Raw genomic sequence first — 24,876 nt, 5'->3', positions numbered from 1 at the left:
GAGCATCAACCAACACCCCCAGGTCCATTTCCTTTCACAGTCATCCAACCACTCATCCCCAAGCCTGTAGCGCTACATGGGGTTGTTGTGGCCAAAGTGGAGGACCCGATGCTTGGCCTTGTTAAACTTCATGCCATTCACCTCAGCCCAGCAATCCAGCTTATCTAGATCCCTCTGCAGGGCCTCCCTGCCCTCAGGCAGATTGACACCACCTCCCAGCTTGGTGTCATCTGCAAACTTACTCAGGGTACACTCAATCCCTTCATCTAAGTCGTCAATGAAGATATTAAACAGGATGAGCCCCAGCACCGACCCCTGGGGGATACCACTTGAAACAGGTCTCCAGCTGGACTTCACTGCATTGACCACCACCCGTTGAGCATGGCCTTCCAGCCAGTTTCTTATCCAACAGAGGGTAAAACTGTCCAAGCCACGGGCAGCCAGTTTCCGCAGAAGGATACTGTGAGAGACCATGTCAAAGGCTTTGCTAAAGTCTAGGTAGACTACATCAACTGCCTTTCCCTCATCTACCAGTCTGGCCACCCAGTCGTAGAAAGAGATGAGGTTGGTCAAACACGACCTGCCTTTCATGAACCCATGCTGGCTGGGCCTGATCCCGTGGACATCGTGCACGAGCCGTGTGATCTCTTCCAGGAGGATTTGTTCCATGACCTTCCCTGGCACTGATGACAGGCCTGTAGTTTCCCGGATCCTCCTTACGGCCCTTATTGTAGATGGGAGTCACATCAGCAAGCCTCCAATCCTCTGGAACCTCTCCAGTCAACCAGGAGCGCTGGTAGATAGACGAGAGTGGCTTAGCAATCACCCCTGCCAACTCCCTCAGCACCCTAGGATGAAGCCCATCTGGTCCCATGGACTTGTGACTGTCCAGATGGAGGAGGAGCTCCCTAACGGCCTCCACCTCAAGTTTACTGCTCTATAATGCAGTAAACACTGAGCAAGTAAACAGCTCAGACAAATGTAATCCATTACACCCTTGATGTCCTAGTCAGAGAAGCCCCAAGGCTGTTGATGTTTTCACTACAAGTTGCAGTAGCCCCTGGCTGTCCCTAGGAGAAAGGAAGAAGCACAACTTTCACTAACAGCCCCAGTCAAGGCTTCTCTGAAACCGTGATGCCTCAGCATTGCTGTTTTTCACAAAACTTCATTTACATAAGTAAGCTTTCTTTCAAAAGAAATTGTCTAGGAAACACTGATGTGATAACACTTCTTCACAGGGCTGCATTCATCAAAAGTTCTGAACCAGTAGCGCTTCCAAATCCTATGTTTGAAAACACTGTTCATCCAAGAAACAGATATGTTAACACATGACCACAGAAATAACATGTACAGAAAAGATCACATGGAGAACCACACCAAACAGTTCAAAAGCCCCCATTGGGCTGAAGTTGCTTCACAAGATGCATTGAATACTGGATGGCTTACTTGCAAGAGAAATAACAAGGGCTACATTTTATAAAATATACCATGCTGAAGTATTTCTTGGCTTGGTCTTGCTCCAAACCATGCCCGGAGCCATCCATTCTTACAGCACACAAAGGGCTAGCATATGCCTAGCCTAACTTAACTTGCTTCCTGCACTGAGATACTTGAAATTCTTGGGGAGAAGAAACAGCCTCTTGTTTCTCCAGCTGCAAACACTGGAATGTAGTGGGAAAGACTGAGGGTAGGAGGAGAGTACATTAGCGAGCAGAAGACTCTGGGGAAGCTTTGAAGGGCTGTGAGGCAAACCAGAATAAGCACTTCAACTGGCATGGAGTGAAGAGGTGCAGAAGGCGAGGATCTAGGATGTAGCTCTTCATCGGGAAGGGAAGAGTTGTAGCAGTAAGCTTGAGAGATTGTGAACTATGTGGTTGAGGTAGTGGGGGTATGGGTTGTGGAAAGCAAGGGGCTAGATGCTCTGTACTGGAATGAACTGGAAACTGAAACAGTGAGGAGCTCTAGGTTAGGAGACACTGAAAATCTCGAGTGAATGCCCTGCAGAACTTGGAAGCAGATGTCAATACAAATAATCTTAGCAGAGGATACACTAAGTAAGGATTTAGGTATTTACTTGAGCATATATTTGAGAATTATCCCCTGATCGTCCTACTCACACATCAAGTCTTCCTACTGTTGTTGCCAGAGATGCAGTTATTCTGACTCACATATTCTGATCTGTGTATTGCAGCATAAAGGCATTACATTCTCTCTAGATATTGGAAACCACAAAAATGTTTTGGTGTAGCTCTGGATCCCAACATGTATGTGAGAGTCAAGCTTATTTCAAAAGAGACTACAAGTGCGTATCAGGAAAAAGAAGGAAACAACAGAAATTCCTTTAGACAGTGAGTCTTAAGAACGCTGTGTCTAAAAACTGTGGCGAGCTTCATGGACACACCAAAAAAACACTGTAATTCTCACAGTCCATTTTCAGCTCTTAAGTAATCAGGCCTGCTGCTGCCATTATGGAATCATAGAATTAAGCAGGAGTTTCGCTGGAGTAAGACCTGCTGAATCCCATGCCACAGTATGGCTATAACAAACATAAGCATCTCAATTTGATGAGATCAGGGTATTATACTATACTTCAGGGAGCATTAGGTAAATTGTCCACTGTAGACACTGGTCAAGAAGAAAGGAAGCCCCAGTAGGAACCAATGAAGGAAGTTGCAGTGCCCGCCTTCGAGCTTAATGGGTAATACACTTCTGTTTCATATGCTATGAACTAGAAAAAAAAAAAAAACAGTGCGAAAGGCTGATGACCACCGTGACGCCTTTTCTACACTATCAAAACACCACCACAACACAGATAGCTCAGTCCCATAAACCAGTGACTCCAGTTAGAAGAAAACATAGGGCTTGCCTGAGAAGGTCAAGGGATCACCTTCCCGGCATGGGAACGCAGCAGAGTCAGTACAATTAACTGCATATTGCTCTTGTCTGTTTCCTTCAGCATTCCCAGACAGCTGAAAGGCCAGGTTCACAGAATAGGCAGGAGAGAAATCAAAGGGACCAGTGAACCCTGTTAAATACAGATTAAAGCAGCACAGGCCTGAAGGCTGCTTAGCCGCCATAATTCCCTCTGCCACAGGCAAGGAAGGTAGGCAGCCGTCCCTTTACTTACTGCCTTGACCTGTGTTTCCCACTATATTGTAGGCTGGACTGCCTACAGTCTAGGCAGTCTGACCCTGTAGTATCTTCCTGGTTAATAAACATCTGCTCTTCCTATGGGGTGAATGTTGAACCTACAACCTGCCTCACAATTGCTTTCTTTCCTAAATGCAGAACTTGAACTAATGCCACCAAAAATAAATTACATACAGTAGAAGGAGACTCTCTGCTTCTGATGTTCAAGGGAGATTTGACTACAGTAATCATTGTTTTTTTTTTTTGTATCAAAAATAATAAAGTCTGCAATGCCTGCCATAGTTTTCATTTTATATATCCAAGTAACACATTGCACTTTAGGGGCAACAACATTCCTTACCTAGAAATGGATCTAATATCGGATCTAATATCTAAGAAAATGCACTTGAAAAAAGTACAATTTAAGATTCTAAAAACCGTCACTCACACTTACGAAAGCTAAGAATATTCATGAAATCACAGAATCATTTGGGTTGAAAGGAACTTTTTTGTTTGTTTGAAAATCATCTGGTTGCAACCCCCCACTATAGCCAGGGACACTTCCCTTTAGACCAGGATGCTTATCCTGGCTTTGAATGCTTGCTTTCTCCCCCCCCCCCCCCCCAGGGTAAGGGAAAGGGGGAGAAGAAAAGTGTTTTCCCAAAGCTTACTATTATTATTATTATTACTTATCAGTCAAATCAGTAATTTTTTTTTTAATTGATAGTCAGTTAATTTTCCCAAGGCAAGTCTCTTTTTTCTCACAACAGAACTGGTAAGCGATCTCCTCATTATTCTGTTGCCCAGAGATTTCTAGCTTCAGTTCCCAATGAAGAGGTGCACAGAGAGAAAGGCCAGGTGGGAGCACGTCTGTTAGCTGCAGCTAACTCACCGCAGCATCTGAACGCATTCACAGACACACAGTCATTATGCTGGAAAGAAACAGAGCAATCTAACACTGCTCTGAGCTTTGCCCTAGTCGTGATTGTACTGCCAGAAAAAAAAAAAAAAACAGAACCATGCTTCTTGTCTGTCTCCGTGGGAGTAAAAAATAAACAGCAGATAAGTAGGTCTCCCTTAAGTCTTCTAACTTAGTTTAGAATATCATTTTGAGTGTGACTGAAATCGCACAAAAATGACAGTCTAGAAATGAGAAACTGTCTTTTCCCATCGCTGAGAGAACCAGTTTGCGTGAGGGAATACATCTACAAGACAGTGAGTGTTCAGTGGCTGTGAATACTTTTACTCGCTTCCCATTAACTCAGAAATTATTTCACAACGAAGCCAGAGAATATGACTTTATAATAACCAATAACTTCCTGCCATGAATCTGCATTGTGACCTATGTGATATTAAGTACCCTGTGGAGGCTTACTTTGAGCGCCTCCCCAGCGCTCCAGCGAGTCTTCGTCTCTCCTGCCAAATGCCGCTGCATAGTTGCTGGTCTCCTTCTCGAGAAAATACAACGTCTCATCCAAAACAGCATTCCAGTTTTGAAAGCTGTCCCGCCGCGTCTCCACGAGGGAAGTAAGAGGACACGCCTGAAGTTACACAAAAGAAGGAAGGAAATGCACGCGCCGCTGCCGCAAGCTGGAGGGACCGAAGTGCCCGAAAAATCCTCCCGGGGCGTCGAGGCCGCCTCGGGGTCGCGCTCTGTCACGGCCGGATCGGCGGCGGCACCGAGCTGATCGCGAAGAAACGGAGGCGGTCGAGCGGTGGTCCAACGCGATTTCTAAGAAATCTCACCGGGTGGTTCAGAAACGCTCATCGCTCCCACCGTCTCGCCTGTTCGGGCTGAAGAAGTTCCACTGCAACCCCCGCACAGCCTGCAATCGGAGAAAGCTTCTATGTCAGCAGTTCGCGGCGTTGCTTCCGACTCCCAGCGCCATCGAGGCTGCAGGAACACGGCTCCATCCGCCTTGTTCCCGCTAATGAGAACGGGAGTAACCGAGACACCTGCTAAAAAGCTGTAGGGACTGGGGCTAACAAAACCCCGCAGCCGCGCTAGCGCTCGGGTAACCGAGCAGCAGCCCGCTCCGAAACCACGTCGGCGGACGGAGAACGGTGCTTTGCCGCCTCCGAGAAACCAGAGTCGGCACGGCAGGACCACCCCCCCCCCCCCCCGCCGGCTCCGAAATGCTCACTGCCTCCGCGGTCCCACCGCTGCCAGAATGACTCACCGCTTTGGGCTGATCCTCGCCGCTTGAAATCCCGCTGCGGCCTGAAACAAAGCGACACAACAGAGACCGTCGCATAGAATCCCGAGGCCTCGCGTTAAAAACAGCCCCTCGTACCGCTATTCAACACCAGCGACGCAAGGACCAGGCGACAGAACGCAGACCGCGCCCGCACGCAGCGAATCCCAGCAGCTCTGTCTTGGCTCCTTGCAGCCTCCGGCGGATCTTAAGAGGCGTCGGGGCGGCCCCGCCCGGGATGCCGACGAGGCGCACCTGTGGCCGGCCGGCCGCGGCTCCGCCGCACCTGAGAGTCGTTGCCTCGTTAGTGCGGGCGGGGCTCGCTCGGACCGGCTGGGGATCCTGACAGTTAGACGCGTGGGCTCTAGATCTGACTTAGGGACTGAAACTGCACTTCGGTACAGTTTATTATGCGCTTTCTCTTCGCACGTCATTGTTGAATTCATTAATAAATCAAATAATTGTGCGTGATTTGAACGGATCATGTCCGACACCCTTCCAAAGAACATCCCCAGCCTCCGTTTTCTGAAGCCTCGCTGTATGCTTTCTGTCTCTGCCCCGAATGCAGCTGTGTGGACGAGTAGAAAACAGTCCCTTTGACTCCGCAGTCGTAATGACAAGGTCTTGAAAGAAATGTCGGCGTGGAATGTCTGTGACAGCTATTGCCCACAGCTACTTTTAAACTACTGATATATCTAAACTTTCTCATGAAAACACCTGCAATTTGGTATAATAAATACAAGATGGTTTCACGGTGGGTTGCCTAAATTGCAAAGAGAGCGTCTTATTGACGACTATACTAGCGCGCTAGGAGCAAGCTTCTGAACGATGTTTTCTCCGCTCCGTTTCGAATCGCTGTGGTAATTCCTTGTTAGAGCAAAACTACCTAAAACGTCACCAACTGCAATTCCTCTTTGAATTGGTTGTAGCATCTTCAAGCTGGTTAACGATGAATTTTTCTAATTCTGAAAGACAAAGGTAATCTACAAGTGAAGGGGAACTCCTTCGTAGGGTTCTGTGTGTGCGTTCGTCAGCTCTGATTGATCACCTGCCTGCACATCTATCTAAAAAAAAATAAACTGCAAGTGTTTTCTCGGGAAGAAACTGATGGAAAAATAAATTACCGTATATCAACCCAGTCTCATTTTTTATTTCTAAAAAAGGAATAAAACAAATTCAGACATCCTCATTTTGAAAACTTAAACACATCCTTTTTAACAATGTAAGACAATTTGTTCTGTTTCCATTGATCCGGCAATTTTAACTTATGACAAGTTGTGGCCGTGACAAATCAACCGGACCTCGCTGTGGCATGAGAAGTGCCTTTAAGTGTTCTCCCTTTGAGAGCGGTTCGATACCATATACGATTCAGCCGTACTATTGAGCGCGTTTAAACCGCTGACATTTGTTTCTTTAGTACCATCCTTTATCATTTGACTGTTTTTATCTCACACTGACTCTAGCCACATCTATGACTCCTCACGGAGCGAATCCTTACGTTCGCTATTTTGCTGATTTGTTGGAATAGAGCAATTCCAACAAATGATGTACAGCCCTTCCTACAGTAATGGATGCACTTCGACAAAGGATAGAGCGGAGTTGCTTTATTTCTTTAAATTAGATGGCTTACAAAATATGGGAAGAATGACTGTGGAACAGCGTTTTGGACACTTTTGAAAACCAAGGCATTTGTAAAAAAAAAAACAACAACAACAACAACAAAAAACAAATACTCATGCAAAACATACAGCAGAGAGGAACAGATGACAACGTCTCCAGAAAATACTTCTGTTATGTGACTGGTTAGGAAGGAAAACGGAGACAAAAATGAACAGAGAGTAAATATGGCCTTTAAACTGAGCTTCTCAGCTCCCTACTTTGTCTCCACTTGAAATTTGCTGCTTAATGTAACTCCATAGCTTTGCTTGTTCTGACGGGGAACATTTATTGGACAGGGGCTGGAGTAGCGAATGAGAGAATAGGCAGAGATAGGCGCACGTATCAGATGGGCTTTAATCACCTTTCTCGACATAGACTGGCTTACCAGGGAGACTTATATCTAAAGGAATAATTCTGAGGGGTTCTTTCTCGTTTTTTGTTCCTATGCTTCGCCGCTGTCTCCCTGGATTTACATCCTCGTGCTCCTATTTTAATATAAGAATTTGAACTTTGAATTTTAATTTTGGTATTGAACAACAACAACAAAAAGCTTAAACCCTGAGTGCACTTCATCAGCGTTTCCATATCTGAAAAGCTATTGTATTGATTTTTTCTACATTTTGCTAATGGTGCCAGGCTATAGGAACCGTTCGATCGAGTTTTGAGTATGCAGGTGAGCGGTTATATTTAGAAACTTAGATAAATAACAGACCCTTTGTCCAGTAATGGCACATAACCTACTTTTTTAAAATCGAGCTTCCAGTTTTACATTTGATATTCCTAACTCAGACTGTTCTGGTATCTTGGATATTAAGTAGCAACTGACTAAAGGTTTCCCTGTAGGAAAGACCTGTTCATAAATATTAGTCAATGATGAGTGCTTTCTCCTCAGGTTGCTATTTTATTCAAAGAAATGTGTCAAGATAAAGCCAGAACTCTGACTTAAGTAGTGAGAATTCATGCGGTTTTTTCACTTCCATTTACTGCTCCTTTTAATATATCCACATTTGAAGAATAGAACAAGTTAACTTTGTCACGCTTTGAAAAGATGGAAAATCACTGCTGGGTTGTGAACGGTCTACGCAAGACCGATGTATCGGGATGTTCTTAGCCTGCACTTCCAGAAAGCAGATGGAGGAAACTACAGATTGTTATGCCGTCAAATAAGTGTTGAGTTCCATTCTTCCCCCACATAAAGTTTAAATATATAAGATGCTTTGAACGCTCAGGACGGTTGGACTTCAGAGTTCAAAGCCTCCCTTCAAAGGCTCGGTGATTTTTACAGTATTATCCGCCCAGCCCGGATCTGCACAGAGTAAGCCCTGCTGCACATAGCAAAGCAGATAGCCGTGGGACAGAGGAGCAACGGAAGGCACGATCACACCAGGCCTTCAGTGGCGTCTGCTGGCTAAAGAGAGCAGGGTGAGAAATTTCTGTGTGATGTTCTTGCAAGATGGCATTTCCATCAAACCTTAGGCCGTGATCGCAGCTTCCTTCTCGCCTGCACCACCAGAGACCTTGATGGCTGTTACAGAGACGTAAGTCTTTATGGGGGGAAAAACATTGCTTTCTGATCCTTGAAACTGTATCAGCCTGACTGGAAATGCTAAATCAGGGCCTCAACCACTGATAGAGCACCTGGTGGGAAGGTGGGGCCAGCCCAGGTGCGTGCAATGCAAGTGAGTAACCTGAGTGGCTGGAGCCAGGATCCACCCCTTCCCAGACTTCATTTAACGATCGGCAGGGTGGGAGTAAGTGTTTTTCTTGCTGGATGTTCTTTCCAACTATGTAAGTATTTTAAAGGTAAGAGCTCTTTTCCTTCATTACGTCTGCAGCTGCTGCGTTTGGGCTTCTCCTTGTTTGCTCTAGCCAAAGACTTTATCATCCTACTATTATCAGGTACTTTTTATCAGGTACTTTCAATCCTATTGTAGTGTTATGCAACCCAATCCTCATAGAGTGGTATCTTATCTTGTATTAGGAAGTTTCTTGTGAAATCTGAACAATTAGCTGTATTTTCTGCCTATTTTATAGCCTAACTTGTGGCCCTGAGTATTTTGTCGGTCTAGGTGATACATATATGTTTGGTCTCCAAATAAAAGAGGTTTAGTTTCTTCTGTAGAAACATCTTCAGTGACAGTAGTGAGATAGACGTAGTGCTGCTTTGAAACCAGTTGTTTATCTGCTTGCTGCAGAGCAGTTGGAGGGAGGTGGAAGAAGGTGGGTTTCTTAGAATACAGCACAGTCAAAACAGCGCAATACTGAGAATGATTGAGTAAGAGTGTTCTTTCCAATAGCAATACAGTTATCAGATTCATTAAGCTTTCTCTTGTCGCTACCTACTCTGAGACTAAGTTGAACAGATGCCCTTCCTGCAGTATTCAGCTTAGGGATGCCTATAGCGACTGTCACAATAATGTCTGTGAGTGTCAGGGGTCAGCTAGTTATTGGACTGAGATGGATGGAGTTGTCTTTTCCTTTATCTGATTATGGTTAGTTTTGTGCAGGCATAATTTTTAAGATGACCTAAAAATATGACTCCAATGGGAATGATATTTCAAAGCATGAATTACAGACTCTGGTTGTAACATAAGTTCTAGAAGGATAATACGCTGCCATAAATACAATGTAAGGGCACAGACAGAATTGTTTCCAGAGGGCTTATGAAAGGTACGGATGGAAACTTAAAGCACTTAAAGTTGCTAAAGCAATTGGGGCTTCAGTAGTTATCTAAAGGGAATATGTTCCCAGACTTTATGCTGACAGCAACTGAACATAACCAACAGACAAAGGAAATGCATGAAGACTTTTCAATTTCAGAGGTCCTCGAGAGGTGGGCTGCAGATTTGGGACCGGTGCTCTTTTCTCTGACATAATGGTCAGACTAAATGATGTATGACAAACTAAATATGCCTTAGAGTCCAAATTCTCTGTGGCAATGGTCCTGGCAAGTATTTTGCTTGCCCTAAGCTTTCTGGGAGTGCACGTGTTCCAACGTGTGTTCTAAAAAAAAACGAAGGCCTGACATTTGTCTCTCTGGTGTCCCTTTCTATCTTGGGAAAACAGGGCAGGAAAACGCAGGCATTTTGCACGTACCTGATCTGAATTATAGACTGTCATCTTAAATCTGCTTATGATTTCACCCTCTGGGGATGCTCCTATATGATCAGTTCAAATCTGTTCTGGGAACCGCTTTCTCCATGAAATGTCAGTTGTTGAGATCGACCACCCTTATAGTCACTGTGGCAAAGGAGTATGCTGAGATGTCACCTTTTGGGCAGACTTCTGATGCCCGCACAAAGTAAAGCGGGAGAACAGTGATGAGGGAATATTCCCTTCTTAGCTGTAGCTGTCTCCTTCCTTAGTTCTGCGTTCGGGTCTTCTGCATGCACAAAGCACCCTGACACAGGACTTGTGTACAAGCATTCACAATGTTACCTTTCCATAGAAATATTGGTCTGCTTTGCACTGGACTTCATGGTGATTAGAAAGTGTGGTAATAATCCAGTCCCAACCAAGCTCTGCTGGAAAAATGTTGCTTTGTGAGCTTTGTATTTTACCCTATGTAAAAACAGTTCTCTAAAGACAGGTAACTTGATACAGGCAAGATAATTGCTTGCCTGAAGTGTTGACAAAATAAAAAGTGAAAATGTACACTAAATTTGCTGGGAGTGTGTATAGTAACTGTTGAGTCACGGCCTGAAGCACTGATTGATCATCTGGGGAAAGGACCTGGTCAGCCCAGAGAGTGCAGGTGAAGGCAATTCAGCTGTGTGACAGGAAGGGTGGAGCCTGGCTGCACCTCACTTAGATGGCATTTAAGAGCTGACTGCTGCCAGGGAAGGATCTCTGTGGTTGGAGATCCCTCCCTTCTGGAGTTTTTCCCTGTGAGCCTAGATCCTGAAGTGGGTGAGCGTTGCTTTCCTGTTTGTTCTTTTGCTGTTCTGCTCCTGTATTGCCTTTTTACTGTGCTAATTTTTCCTACTGTAACAGTACCATAGGTGTTTGATTGCTGCTGTTCTGGAAGGGTGACAGTTCTGGAATTCTGATAGAGAAGCTGTACTTCCTCAAATTGAGGCTGGATGAAATTTGAAAGAGCAAGATGACAGATTTGTTCTCCGATTTGGAATTCTCCTTTGCTGTTTAGATTGTCTTTGCTTAAGCTGGGTGTAGGCTGTGCAGATGAGCAAATGTAGTTGGTGTTTTCCTTAACAGAAAGATGATATCTGTTTTAATCAATCACAACGTACAGACCGACTCACCTCCTTCATTCTAAGACTTTTGTGCTGTCTGAACACAAAATCTTTTATAACAAAACACATCCCTAACTGATGTGTTTGTGCTACAAGGGCTCAAGGAAAAAAAAGCACTTGTCTGCTGCTGCACCCCTCTGAAGAGTTACTGCTCAATTATTTGAAGCATGCCAGACTTTGGGCAGTGCTGAATTAAATTCCTTAGCACGCTTGTTGTCTCCCATGTGAAAAATTGGTATGTTCGCTGGTTTGGTATTAAAGCTCTGCAATGGAAAAATATGATGAAATTTCCTTAAAAAATAGTTGTCTTTTTTTCTGAGGATGGAAAGAAAGATCCTCATCTTGAAGTAGATGCAGTTAGTGCTAACAGCAGTAGCCAAGCAGCAGCATAATTTAGACTAGATATTAGGGGGATTCTGCAAATTGTTTCTTAACTCCCATAAGTATCACTGTATGGATTGCAATGTCTCTGGTTGCACCAATATAGGGAACTACACTCACAATTAGCAGGAGATTTCCCCATGAGGGGTCTGCCAGGAAGGGGGTGGTAGCGGGGTAAACTGAGCACAGCTGGGGCCCTCAATATATACATGAACTCTTAGTTTATGCACTTCTTTCTTGAGCTGATTTGGACTTTTTATAACGGAAATGGCTCCAGTGCTGTTGCTGATTTCAAAGGAACCTTCGCCTCCTGCAATAAGACAAGATAGTCTAGTTAAGTGCTGTTCTTCCTGTATCTTGAACCAGCATGATAAACTAACTGTATGCTTCATTAAGCATATCTATCTGTATGTGTGTCTACTCCTATCAGTAGATCTGCGGCAATTTTTGAAAAGTGAAGCATTTCTATGCCTGGTTGCAGTGTGGTAAAAGCACAGATGAGGGCCAACAAGAGTTTGCTCTTCCAGGAGCAGCTAGGCAGAGCTCTGACAGTGCAGGTGGCCAACCTTGGTTTCCTCTCTCCTGTGTTGGCAAGGTTCCCTTTGAGCCTCAGCAACCGGGCCTGCACATTTGGTATTCCTTCTTGCTATGCTGTCATCTTTACGTGCTAGTTTAGACAAAAAAAAGAAACAAAACAAAAAAAAAAAAAAACAAAAAAAACAAAAAAAAAAAACAAACAAAAAAACAAAAAAAAAACTGGTTGTAATTAGCAAGTGCATACATAATTAAGCTTCTGAGCAACAAGAACATTGCTCTTGCTAATATCAGCTAAGGTGAGAAGTTTGACAATTTATCCTAAAGAAGCACAGTCACTCATTCTGTGAAGAGCGGCTTGGGAGAAGCATCTTCTGGCTTTAAACATCCAATTAGTTAAAAAGCATGCATCTTCTTGCAAGGCTGGCCTGCATGAAAGGGGATTTAGGAGAATCTAGGGTAAAAGCCAGGCTTTTTTCACAGAGGTTGAGACAGCTCCGCAGGCAGGATGGGGCTGCAGGCTGATTTTGATCCCTGTGCCATAACTTCTATCTTTCTGAACAGAAAACCAGTTACAGAGCTTTGATCCCTTTCCACCTGGTGAATTTGCCCTGCTCGAGGAGGGGATGGCTGACAGCTGGGGACCCATCCTGCCCTATGCGCCCCTGCATGCAGTCTCACCTGTAGGATTGTCCACAGGTTCTTCTTGGTTGCAGAATCTACCATTGAAAGGAGGTGAGGGAAAAGCTCTTAAAATGAAGGAACTTGAGGCTTTTAGAAAAGAGGATGATCATCTGACAGCCCAGTCGCTTTTATTTCTCTCTAACTCGATTCTAATGTTTATTTTTAAACCATCTGATAGAGTCCCATTTTGCTAATACTTGTGGTAACTGCAACTTCATTAAAGTATATTGGACATGACATTGAACAGATTGACACATCTAGGGGGTCAATTATTAAGATGTGTTGGCCTGGAAAGCACATCCTGACTGAGAAGGAGCAGAAATCAATAGCAGTTGCAACCCACAATGCCTCATGTTAGCGTCTGCATACTGCAGGGAAATTGTATATAGGGCAACAGTTAACTCCGGGTATGTAGTGCTACATGTGTTCCTCTCTTTTGCATTTTTAGAGGGTTAGAGTACTTTCTCAAGTAGTCTTACACACTCTGGATAGAAAAGGCTTAAAAAGAATAAATAATTTCTATGTACTCATTTACCCCCACCCACTTCAGCCTTGCCTTCTCCAGGTTGGATGGTCCCAGATCTCTCAGCCTTCCCTCATACAGGAGGTGCGAGGGCCCCTCATCGTCCTTGTGGCCCTCTGCTGCACTCTCTCTACATGTCTATAACCGGGGAGCCCAGAGCTGCATGTGGTACTTTAGCCATGGCAGAGTAGAGGGGGAGCATTGCCTCCTTTGACCTGATGGCCATGCTCTTTTTTTATGTGCCCCATTTCCTTAGACATGGCCCCTTGTTCACCTGCCTACCTTGACGCTCCTTCAACAGTTTTCTCCCCTGTTGAGCTTCTTTCTGTCCCACTTCCTTGTTTGCATTCCTCATTCTCCACCTTTCTTTTCAACTTCTCTCATTTTTCATCTATTTTTCTCTTCTGCAACCCCTACTCTAGCTATTCCCTTGCATCAGGGGAGAAGAAACTTGAGCATGGGTCCCATCCCACATCAACACAAAATCTGAAATCTGCCTCTCTCTGGCCACTCAAGTCTTTGCTTTTTAGATGATGTAACAAACAAAATTTGGGAATAATTTCATGAGTAGCTCTGCAAGTAAACTGGACAGTTACTGTATGAAATGTTGGGGTCCTGGGAGTCTGGGTACCCAGTCATGGTGCAAGTCCTCTTTTGAGGTAAGAGAGAACCAGGTGGCTTGGAGGTAAATGGTTGATTTCACCAGCTAATGAGTCCTCAATTCAGATAAGAGCATAAGTACAAAACTTGAAAGAGAGGCTACAGCCACCCTCAGAAGTGTTAATGAAAAGCATTGCTGCTTTGATAATACCTGCTTTCTTACAGTACGGTTGACCTCTTCTCTAGTAAATACAATTTCTTCCAAGAAACCAGAGATTCAGCTGTTTACCCACTCCAATGAAAATAATAATAAAAATAGTCCTTTTAATGCCACATCTGGGTCTCCCAAAGCATTTTCTCATTTCCTTAATTGAATTAAAGAGATGTTCAGTGGCACTGAATGTGTCTTCCTTTAAGTTTTCTGAAGTGACAAGCGGGCTACTGATGCCTAACAAATCGACTGCGTTAACAACTCCAAGCACAGTGCTGCAATTCAGTGAATCCTATCTTATTTTCTGGTAGGCAGGGCCCTGGAGCTGTTTGAGATATATAATGCTATTCCATCTGAGTTTGTCGGAACGTTATCAAGCTCTAGGCTTTTCTCTCTCTAATTTCATGTCACATCTAGATTTGACTTCCCCTCAGAATTCATATAAGCCAAGTCTACTCACCGTTCATGATGCAGTAATGAATGCTATTTGGCTTTCCTCTGTCTCCACCGAGTGTGACAACAGTGAGGACCTCAGAGCCCTAGAGAAATAGGGCGTTACGGTTTGTGTGTTGAGATTAAAAAGCAATGAAAGTGCAGTGGTGTATTAATAAACTGAATTTCAGAAAGCCTTTCTGCAGTAAGGTGTAGAGGGAATGGCGGTACTTTTGCATGAGATATATTGACTTGCAATGAGAAAAATTGTTCCTGCCAAGAGGCTGTGCCTGTTTGCCCAGGACCCAGCCTTTGTCCTTCTCTATAGATTTGGAGTAACAAATCTGAGACCTGAGGATTGCTTTGGTTTGCTACCAGCATGCCCTCTGGCAGTCACTGGAACTCATACTATTGCTGTGTGTCCCACAGTGTGCTGAGACCCCCATAGCTGCTGAAGAATAGTCTCAGCACCACTTCATCAGGTTCAGACAGGCAGCAAACGTGAGCCAAGGGTCAGAAAGCAACTTGCTTCATTGAACACATAGGGCATAAAATAGCAATGAAGATTATGATGATTTAACCATTCTCAAAGCCTTCGCTGTCTTTCTGTGTTAGGAAAATGTCCAGGGCCATACATGGATGTGGTCTGGAAAACATTTATTTATATGGCTGTTCCTATTGACTGAAAAGGATGAAGGCTGTCAGCTTTAAAGCGCTCACAAAAGTTGCCGTGGGCTGCACAATTTAGGTGTCTGAATTGAAGTGTTATTATTTGGGACTGCGAAAACAAGAAACGCTCAAGAAACTGTCAGTTAAACACAAATGGCAGCAGGGAATGTTTTTGTTCCTTTCATTCGCTCATCCCTTGAGTAAATTCTTTAAATGAGAGCAAGTTTCCAATAGAGCAATTGGAAATACAAAACTGTATTTATTACCATTCATGCTGGAAGCTGCAATAAAACTTGTCAATGGAGCAAAATATAGCACAGTCCCTTTGAAAGTGACACAGGGCTTGTTAATCCTCACAACTCCATGAAGGAAAAGGCAAGTTTACGGAATTCAAGTAAAAAATAAAAACAATGCTGAACTCTTTTACTGCACTTCTCTCTGTGAAATTAAATCTAATAGCAAATCTCTTAAAAATAGCAAATCACTTAAAAGACTTGTCGGTGCTTATATCATTATAATATCATACTTGTCTAAGCTATGAGCTCAAGGCTGGCCATAAGTAACAGTTATTGACTTTCGTTTCATGCTAGATGCTCACTTCTTTGAGCACCTGATAGTATTTCAAGATCTATGTGTAACTCTCAGAATAAGTTTATCTTCCATACATTTTGAACATCTGCAAAGCATGCAAATGTTTACTTGGCCCTGCTGAAATGTAACAGCCTATGAACTGAGCTTTTGCCTACTGTCACACATTTGCGTCACAGTTTTAGACAGAAAGTAAAGATCTGCATTATGCCAATTCAAGTGAAAAATGAGGCAAAGGGGGTGCTAACATTGACAATAGTCTAAAGTTGGGTAGTTTCATAAGTAGGTACCATTTCTCATGCTCTGTATGAAGCAAATTTTAATTAAAACATGTATCAGGGTGAAAGTTGATCCCTATTCAGTACTGTGCCTCTGCTTAGAGTTGCACCTCAAACTGATGAGTTTGCAGCTTTGGGAATGATATGTGTCTGGAAGCATCACCAGCATCAAGACTACTGTATGGCTCAAAATGCCATGATACACTGACTGGATAAACTCTACGCTCTCTTTTGAGCAGATCTGACAGTAGGACTTTCTGAGATGGTGGCACAGCCAGGAGATCTCTGTATTCCTTAGACTGTCCGTGATATATAAGGAGGTGTATCTTCAGCAATAGGCATAGCAACAAGCACAGTTTTAGGACAACTCGTATGTGGTTCTCCTCAGTTTGCCCCTGCTTTCTTAGTATTCTGGTGCATTTGGACCTGGGAGGATTTCCTGGGCCCTTCCTCCTGCCTAGCTGAGCAGAAAGTATCCTGCGCTACTTGGTGTCAGGTTCACCTTGGCCCAGATGAGATATTGAGAGGCTAGTGCAGCAGCCCAAAGCACATGTTTATTTTGGCTGAAACGTGAAAGACTGCACTTCCGCAGGTCAAAACCAGCACTTACTGCAAGCGTATCCTCATAGACGTATCCATAGTAGGGAGTCCCAATGAACATGGGAGGAGTGTCCTGAACATCCTCCACGTTGATGGTGACAGTTGTTGTGGCTGAGAACACTTTGTTGTCTCCCCTCAGCTTCCCACCGCCATCCTAGAAGAGAAGTCGCTGTCAGATCCCGCTGCTGAAGTATGCAGGCAAATCCATTTACGGCATCATGCGCACCGTATCAGGCATGCATTCACGAACATGGTTCCAGGAATCTCTAATGTCTCTCAGCGCACACTCAGCTCTACTGCCCTATTCCCTTCTCTTTTCCATCTGTTCCATTTCCTCTCTGAGTGGGCAGACACCTTACGAAATCTCAGAAGCAATTTCTTCTGTTAAAGTAATTGTGCTCATATATGCAGTCACGCATTATTGCTTATCAACAACACAGAGAACAGACAATTCAGGGCTTTTTTATCCTGTTGGCTCTTCTTGTTTTTTGGAATAGGAGAAAGCTAGAAACAGATGGAAAAAATTATCAGGCCATAAAACCCTGCCGTGAAACCAAGGCAACTGCAGTAAAATAGGGCATTTTCAGGGGAAAATTAAACAGGTGAGTTGACCAAAGCCTCCCAGGGGATCTTACGTGGCATAAGTGACAGCATGGCAACACACACCCAGGAGCTGTGCAACAGCCACAGTATATAAACAATCTCTGGGGACTTTACCACCATTGGCACTGTGCTGGTGATCCAGCAGTGCCAACTACAGAAATGCCTCACGGTTTTGGAAGCTTTTAACACCCTTACTCTCAGAGCACTGGCTAGTGGTCAGTGGCCATACTGGTGTGAATTATTCTGGGCATCTGCTGTGCCCGTTCTGAAAGTTCTGGATTTTGGAAGAGATTTGCTCTTTACTGCCCAAAAGCAGCATTTAACCCAAGTTCTGTTATTTCTCTTTAAATGAATCCTGGCTAAATAAGTAAATAACAAGGTCCATACATTTTTCACAAAACAAGAAATGTAAAGTCACTGTAAGTAGCAGTGAAATTATTCTCCTTCCACACATGCGGCCGCCAGCCTTACAGCTCTCTGCAGGATCCTGGGAGACTTTACTTCAGAGTCTGAATTTTTAATGCCTGTTATGAATCCTCAGCCATGCTGCAGGCACCGCGCTACTGTGAGCAACAGTGGGGAGGAAAGAATTGCAGCAGCATGTGTGGGATTGGTGTGAGATCCTGCTGCAACGCAGCGGAAATGTGAAAAAAAGAAACATCCTCAGACTCTTCCAGAGCTCTGCCCCTGCTGTGACAGGGCTGGATGCTGAGCAGCACCAGGGAGTCCAAAGGGACTGATGCATCCCAAAGCTGGGGCTGCGTGCAACAGTGCATGCTTCTGGGTGTCTCTCACTGTGTACAGGTGACTTGCTGCAGAGGAGCTCGCTGTCCTGGCACTGGAGCCTGAGTTCAGTCTTTGTCCTTTTGGTGACATCACTACCTGCCCACACCAGACTTTACAAGAATGCTGTTTCTGAGCAACTCAAGAATTGTGTGAAAGGATGCAGCAGCATATTTTTAATAAATAAACTTATTTAGTAACCTTTCTGTTACACAAATATATTAGCTAGACCTGGAAGCTCGAAATAGCTGTTCCTGGCTTTGGAGTCTGTTGGCTTACTGGAAAAAGCCCCGTGCAAAACTGAATCCTGCACATACTGCATTTTAATTGGCTCATAATTGGTGAAATCAAAACTGAATTTCAACAAGGTGTTCTTTCTCAGTGTGCCCGAGCTCTTAACCAGATTACCTTTAATACTATGTAAATATATTCCAACTTGTCTCCATACTGTATCTAAGGTACATACTGCAACAAATTGGTTCGTGTGTTTTTTTTTTTAAATTCCACTGCCTATTGAATAAGGGAAACTACCACTCATCTGGAGGAAAATGCTTACAGAAATAGTGGATTTGAAGGGCATTGTGTAAAAAGTTGCCCTTTTGGCACACAAACGTCTGTCCAGCTTCAAATACGAAAGCTTTCTGTTCTTCCCCAGAGGGCAACACCAGGAAGGCTGGTTGCAGGTGGGCTCTGGCTTCATCAGTAAGAACAGGTAGTACTCTATAATGCAACACAGGTTTCAATTTTGCACCAGCCTGCTGCATCCAAGTACAGACAGGGTTTCCATGCACTTTTCCTTCTGAAGGAAGCTATATCGTGCTTTTGATATCCCACCTGCACACAGGGTTACAAATTAGACTTGCTCTCCCATCGGGCCAAAGAAGGGGCCAACAGGAGCCATGCTGTGATGTGCCAGAGTGACAGTGGAGACCCCAGCTCCAACGCCTGCCTGCCAGGCTGTGCTTGACTGCTTCATGGCAGACAATATCCATTTCCCAAAGCTTATTTTCTTGTGCATGCTACAGAATTGGCCCTGTAGACACTGGTAGCAGCTCAATCCTCTGAATCTTAAATGAGAGATGACTCTTAAAAGTACAGATAATACTTTACCTGCAAGAAGTAGGTGATACTTCCTCCAGAACCGGTGTCTCTGTCAACTGCCTCAATCTTAAAGATACTGCTGCCAGAAGGAGAGTTCTGTGACCAAAAACAGATACTACAGTGAGACAGAAGTGGTAAACCAGCAGAACTACAAGAAGTGAAAATGGAGCATGTAAGGAGACAGAGTGCTCGTAGAAAGAATATAAATGAATGAGGGAATCAAACAGGCAAGAGATTGAAAATGGAGGAAACTGGAGCAAAGCAAAGCTTTCTGGAATAATCAGGAGGGAAAACTGCTAAAAGAGTGTACCCTATTTCCACTGAAACCAATTCTAAAAATCACATTGTGGAACTTACCCACTAAGTAGCATGCCTTAAGTCCGAACTGACTTTGGCCAACCCCCATAAGAATGCGAGTTAGTACTCCACATCTTGTGACTTTACTGGAAGCACACCAGCTCGCTCCTCTTTACATTCTACTGAAATACAGTATGCAAAGAAACTTCACCAACCTCAGGGACTTGGACTATGTAAGGTGTATTGATGAACTCTGGGCTCTCATCATTAGCATCCTTTACAAGGATCCTCACTTTCTCTGAAACCTGGATTGGAATGTGAAGAACACGTTATGACTGGAGCTGATGTGAACCTGTTCATTTTCCTACTAACGTGCAGCCAAAGGTAATGAAAAGATGTATTGTAATACAATGTCTTTGCACTAACAAAACTGAGCACATAAAAGAAAAAAAAAAACCCCACAAAAACATCAGGAAAAAAAAAAAAAAAAAAAAAAAAAAAAATCACAAAAACCAGAATAACTATCCGTGTGGAGAACACCCAGGTATCTCTAAAGTGGAAAAGGAGTCTTAAAGCACTTCATATGTTATAGATTGGGGCTAACTTACATAAGTCATTTTTCTTCTTTGTGGGATTCTAACTACCATGATGTATTTAATGGGAATTCATCAAAGACCATGTAAAAGTTGGCACCTGATGGCCAACTGTGTTAATTAATATCTTATTCAATATCATCTGACCAGGTCAACAGCACGCAGAATTTGGATGTATGAATACATTCTTTTAATATTTAACAGACTATCCTGAGCAATCTGCCTTTTTAAAAAATATGGAACCAAAATATATTTGATCAACCAAACTTTCCAGATTTCTCCAGAGTGGGCATGTGGATGCGATCCCTTTAGTAGCTATTTACAGAAATGGTGAGAGCCATTGTCTCTGTAGGATGTAGTTGCACCCCAAACATGGGATGATCTCACTCCTCTTGTTTGAGATGAGGAAGATCTCTAGAGTTGTCTGGTTTCGGGGGTAGTTAGAGGGTCACATTTTTGTGACACCTCCAGAGACGAAGCCCAGGTCATTTTACAGGCAGTCTAATACCTTGACCACCAGAATATCTATCAGTAAACTAAAAATGCCAAGGAAAATTGAAGAACTAGGACTGGTTGCTCATGCCTTATATAAGACCTTAATCATTAGACACGATCAAAGTTCAGCAGCAGACAAGAAAACCACCTTGGCCTCAGCAAATCTTCTTAACATCACACCAGAGAAACACTGCGGGGGTGGAGGCCAGTCAGCTTTTGCACGTCCAATTCTGGTTCCAGTCCTGTTACACTTCTTGGAAAAAAACAAAACAAAAAAAACCTTCAGTTCTTTCTTAGTTACGCATCCCACTGAGCTGACAGTGAAACTTCAGGGGTAGCTGAACACATTTATGAAGCAAACTGCAAGTACAGACCAGCCAATGTAGATGCATTCTGGCCAAAGTTAGTAGTCATGAACAACAGTAGCACTGCAAATGGGGCAGCTGACACAACCCCTGACCCCTCATGGCCATATGGCTGCCTGGGCATGCACACTCTCCTTTGCCTGCCTGCAGCTCCAGACAGACGCAAGAGTGCAGACAGCTCTGCACACAAATGTGAGAGAAAATGGGTGCTCTGGTACTGCTTTGACAATAGCGAGTGCTTTTCTTTACAAATGAGCAAAGCCTAAAGAAAACCTTAATGCTAGACTTCAGCATTAAGGTGGAGGTCTTCATCAGAGTGATTTTACATATGTAACATTTTTTAGCTGATAAGAAGTTGTCCTTTTCCCCATGGGAAACACTGATTAATAATCATCTTTTTGTTCTATTTAATTTCTTCAACTGCAATTACAGTTTAAAAAGGAAATGCTTAAGCCCACCACAAAACATTCAGTCAGAGAATGCATCAGTTTTTGAGTTTTCAGTGAAACAAAACTGAACTTGTTTCAAAAGAAACAGTTGTTACCAAGCAATTCTCACTCTAAGCAGAAACGCGCTCTACCATTTGTGCTGCACATGAGGAACGTGGTAACTCTTCACAGAAAACCAGGTCTCTCACTTTGCAATATACAGCTTGCTCTTATCAGGGCTGACAAAGTTATCAGCGATAATTTTGTGCTTTCTTCTCATAAACATTTACAGCACTGATGAGAAGATCCCAAAGGTCCATACTCTGATGCTATGAGCAGACTCACGGACCGAGGAAAGGGGAGCAAAATGTCACACTTTAAATTACAGCTGCAATTCCGATGTGCCGCTGTAAATCAAAAGCTTGAGAAGAAAACCCACAGTGTTTAGCACCACCTATGACAAAATGCATATTGCCAAGCAAAAGACCAACCGGCTTCAGTTCCATACTTTAACCATACGTGTCTACATACTGACCAACTGGTGTGTCCTCGGAAAGGCTGAGGAGTGCCATGTTCCCATTTGTGCTCCTGGCTCCATTATCGAAGAAATAGGGGGCATAATTGGCCTGAACTGCAATTAAAACAGAAGGCACAGAAAAACACGTCATCGGTGGCAGTTACCTGGCTGTTACCCGACTCTCAGTAAACACGAGCTCCGTTGGGAATACTACGAGGGCACAACATATCCGTTGCTGCAGTGCACTTTCAGGGTTCTATCTGCACGGGCACTTTCAATACACTCGCTTCTACCTGCTACTCTGTGTTCACACAGTAGCCAACGAAGAAGAAGAGCATGTAAAAAAACATCGAGGGAACCAAAGCAAGCAGCAGGACCTCTCTAAGAAGTCTCATTCAGCTCTGGGCAAAACATTAACCCTCCTGGCAATGCCCACACGCGTCTCGCTGAGCTGCACACGCAGATCTGAAGCTCCCGGTGCCTCAGCACCTCTCCCAGGGCTCTGAACACATTCTGCCCTAACGTTATGCCTACTGCATGAGCAATTAGCCAGAATTAAATTGTTACTTACTTCCTGCCAGACAACAGCAGAGTTTGAGAAAAGAAAAACAATAAACAGGTTAGAAGTGTGTGAGTTCTTAACAGCCTATCTGAAACAAATCCATGTAAGCACAGAGGGCAACAACTGCACAGGGGTCAGCAGTTGGCAGGGAAAATATTTCAGGACAACATTACCACATCAGTAAGAATTACCACAGGATGTAAGGTTATGCTGTACCCTGCTATATTCTTATTTAAAGGGATCATTGTACTCACCCAGACAAACGTGCACCAAACTGAGAAATAAGGAGGGGATGAAATGCCTTACATGCTTCATCCCACTGCAGAAGGGGACAATTTCTTCTCTGTTTCAAGGATTTTAATTGTTTTTCTCTGAAATGTCCAGGAAAGCATCCTTCAGGCTGATGCAGTGGAGAAATGTGCAAGAGGCAGTAACAGATGCTAAGATGTTAAGCGGATGACACGTCTTAATTTCTAAGGAATTTAAAGAAACTCCTTCCTACCACGTAATTAGACCAATTACTTTGCAGGGAGCTGTGGGACTCGTTTCTCAGGCAAGATTTGAAGGAAGCAGTGCACCTCTCACAAATTCAGCTGCCATGTTTGCACTGTCCAAACGTGAAAAAATCAGAGAAAAGGTGAATCTGAAGGTTGCTTTCTTTCTGATGTCTCTAATTCCCTAAGCCAGCCCTCTGCTTCTAAGAACTGGGAGAGGTTTCTTTTTGTTTCAGTTATAGAAATTACAACAAACTATAAAGGAAGAAAATCTAACACAAGCAGCAAAGAGTAAATACTGTTGTTACTGGCTTAAAGGAAACAAACCGCATTTATGATGGCAGAAAATACTTAAAATTGCACACTAAAAATACAGAATTGTCTTTTTTCTTCTTGTTTTCCTGTTAGTTTGAACAGTTATTAAATTCTTAAATGTATAAATTTCTGGAAACATACATTCAGCAAGCAATTTCTAACCAACTCATTAAAAATGTGGAAAAACTTTAAAAATGGCTTTTCTTTCTTGCTTTGGTTCTCTATACATAAGACTTGCCTGCTTTAATTAGATCTACATTTATCATACAGTAAATTATAGAGCTAAAAAGCAGCCGGTGTGGGAAGTTGATGACCAAGTTTTTGGCTGGTGGAAGGAGCTCCCCCTGTGGTGATACAAAGAGCGTTAGCTGTTTGGGCGTAACCCGAGGCAAAGCACTTGTCCTTTAAGCACGCCTTCACGGTGTTTTGGTTCTGCTTTTTGACTAACAACGCCCATGAAAAAAAGTGTTGGAAGAGTTAACCAAAGAGTTCCCCCTTGCGGTGCTTTTAACGCACCAGAAGCGACTGCAGCTCGGTGGCCAATGATACAAAGAAGCATGGAGCAGGAAGCAGCTCTGGATTTGGCAACGGGGGACATTTTTGGCATTTGTACGCCTTCAGATTCCACTGGACCTGCAGTATGCCTGTGGGGACTCCTTTGCCCCCTGAACGAATCAACTGTGGTGCTCCCAGAAAAGAGCACTGTGGATAGTGTCAGCAAAACTCACCATCCGTAGGGGAACTTGTCAGAGAGTGGCAAAGAGAGAAAAAGCTTGGAAAGTCTCCAGTGTAGATGGGACAGACTCATGAAGGTATGGCTCACTGGTGAGTAATAGCTATGACAGGACAGAAGCAAACCCTGGCTCAAGGAGGCACTAAATTACTGCCTGACAGAAGCTGAAAAGTTTAAACCAGGGGAAACATTCCTCTGCCTTATGTCAACTTGCTCCTCTTACAGCTTCCACTGAAGAGATCACACCCGTGGTGTGACCCATTGTGACTACTCTTACACAGCAATGCTGGGAAAAGCATGGCATCAAACCAATGTTTGGCTGTAGCAGCACCCTGCAATGCTCAGGGGACAAGGCATTCGAATTCACAATACAAGGATCCAGTGCTGAAAACTGTGCAGGAGAGAATGCATGTACAGAAGGCAGATATCAGTTTAATCCCCATTACAGATTTAAGCATGTCATCATTGTTAACAATAATACTGAACCACAGATAAAATAACAAAACACACTTGCCTGGTACCTGGGAAGAAACACAAATAGCACCTGAACTTCCACTTGCTGCCTCTTCAGCCCACAGTTTTTAGCACACTTCTTTCTGCAGCCTGTTCCTAAGAAAAGGGAGGGTAAGCCCTGCAAAGCTATTAGCTGTCAGCTCATCTGGCTGCACCCCAGGGATCTCAATCCCCAGGGCCCACATCTCTGGGAAGCAAAATGTCTCACTCTGAATTTCAAGGAGGCTGAGCTCTTAATCCCCACAGAGTTTTAAAACCCAGCTGATGTGCTTCCATGCACGCACAGGTGATACAGCTAGGGAGCAGCATTCAAGCAAAACATTTTTTCAGTCAGCAAATAT

General features: G+C 43.8%; 1 protein-coding gene across 3 annotated transcripts in view; it reads right to left on the bottom strand.

The window, feature by feature from the left end:
* CDHR1 (cadherin related family member 1) overlaps nucleotides 1–24,521 on the bottom strand; it is an 80,268-nt gene extending 55,747 nt beyond the window's left edge. Inside the window, exons 1-2 of one of the 3 annotated variants that reach the window (XM_048945246.1) lie at nucleotides 22,735–24,521; nucleotides 21,937–22,032 (exon numbers count right to left, since the gene is read on the bottom strand). In XM_048945246.1, coding sequence (XP_048801203.1) covers nucleotides 21,937–22,032; nucleotides 22,735–22,795 — 157 coding nt within the window. In that variant the 5' untranslated portion in view covers nucleotides 22,796–24,521. Of the gene's footprint in view, nucleotides 1–4,504; nucleotides 4,956–5,309; nucleotides 5,425–21,936; nucleotides 22,033–22,734 lie in introns of those variants that run through there. The other 2 variants (XM_048945247.1, XM_048945245.1) reach the window with 2 other exon arrangements.
* Nucleotides 24,522–24,876: the final 355 nt, after the last annotated feature.

The sequence above is a fragment of the Lagopus muta genome, chromosome 5, assembly GCF_023343835.1.
Source record: "Lagopus muta isolate bLagMut1 chromosome 5, bLagMut1 primary, whole genome shotgun sequence".
In the NCBI taxonomy this organism is placed as follows: domain Eukaryota; kingdom Metazoa; phylum Chordata; class Aves; order Galliformes; family Phasianidae; genus Lagopus; species Lagopus muta.
The sequence above is the reverse complement of the archived record's forward strand: the minus strand, read 5'-3'. Positions and strand labels throughout refer to the sequence as shown.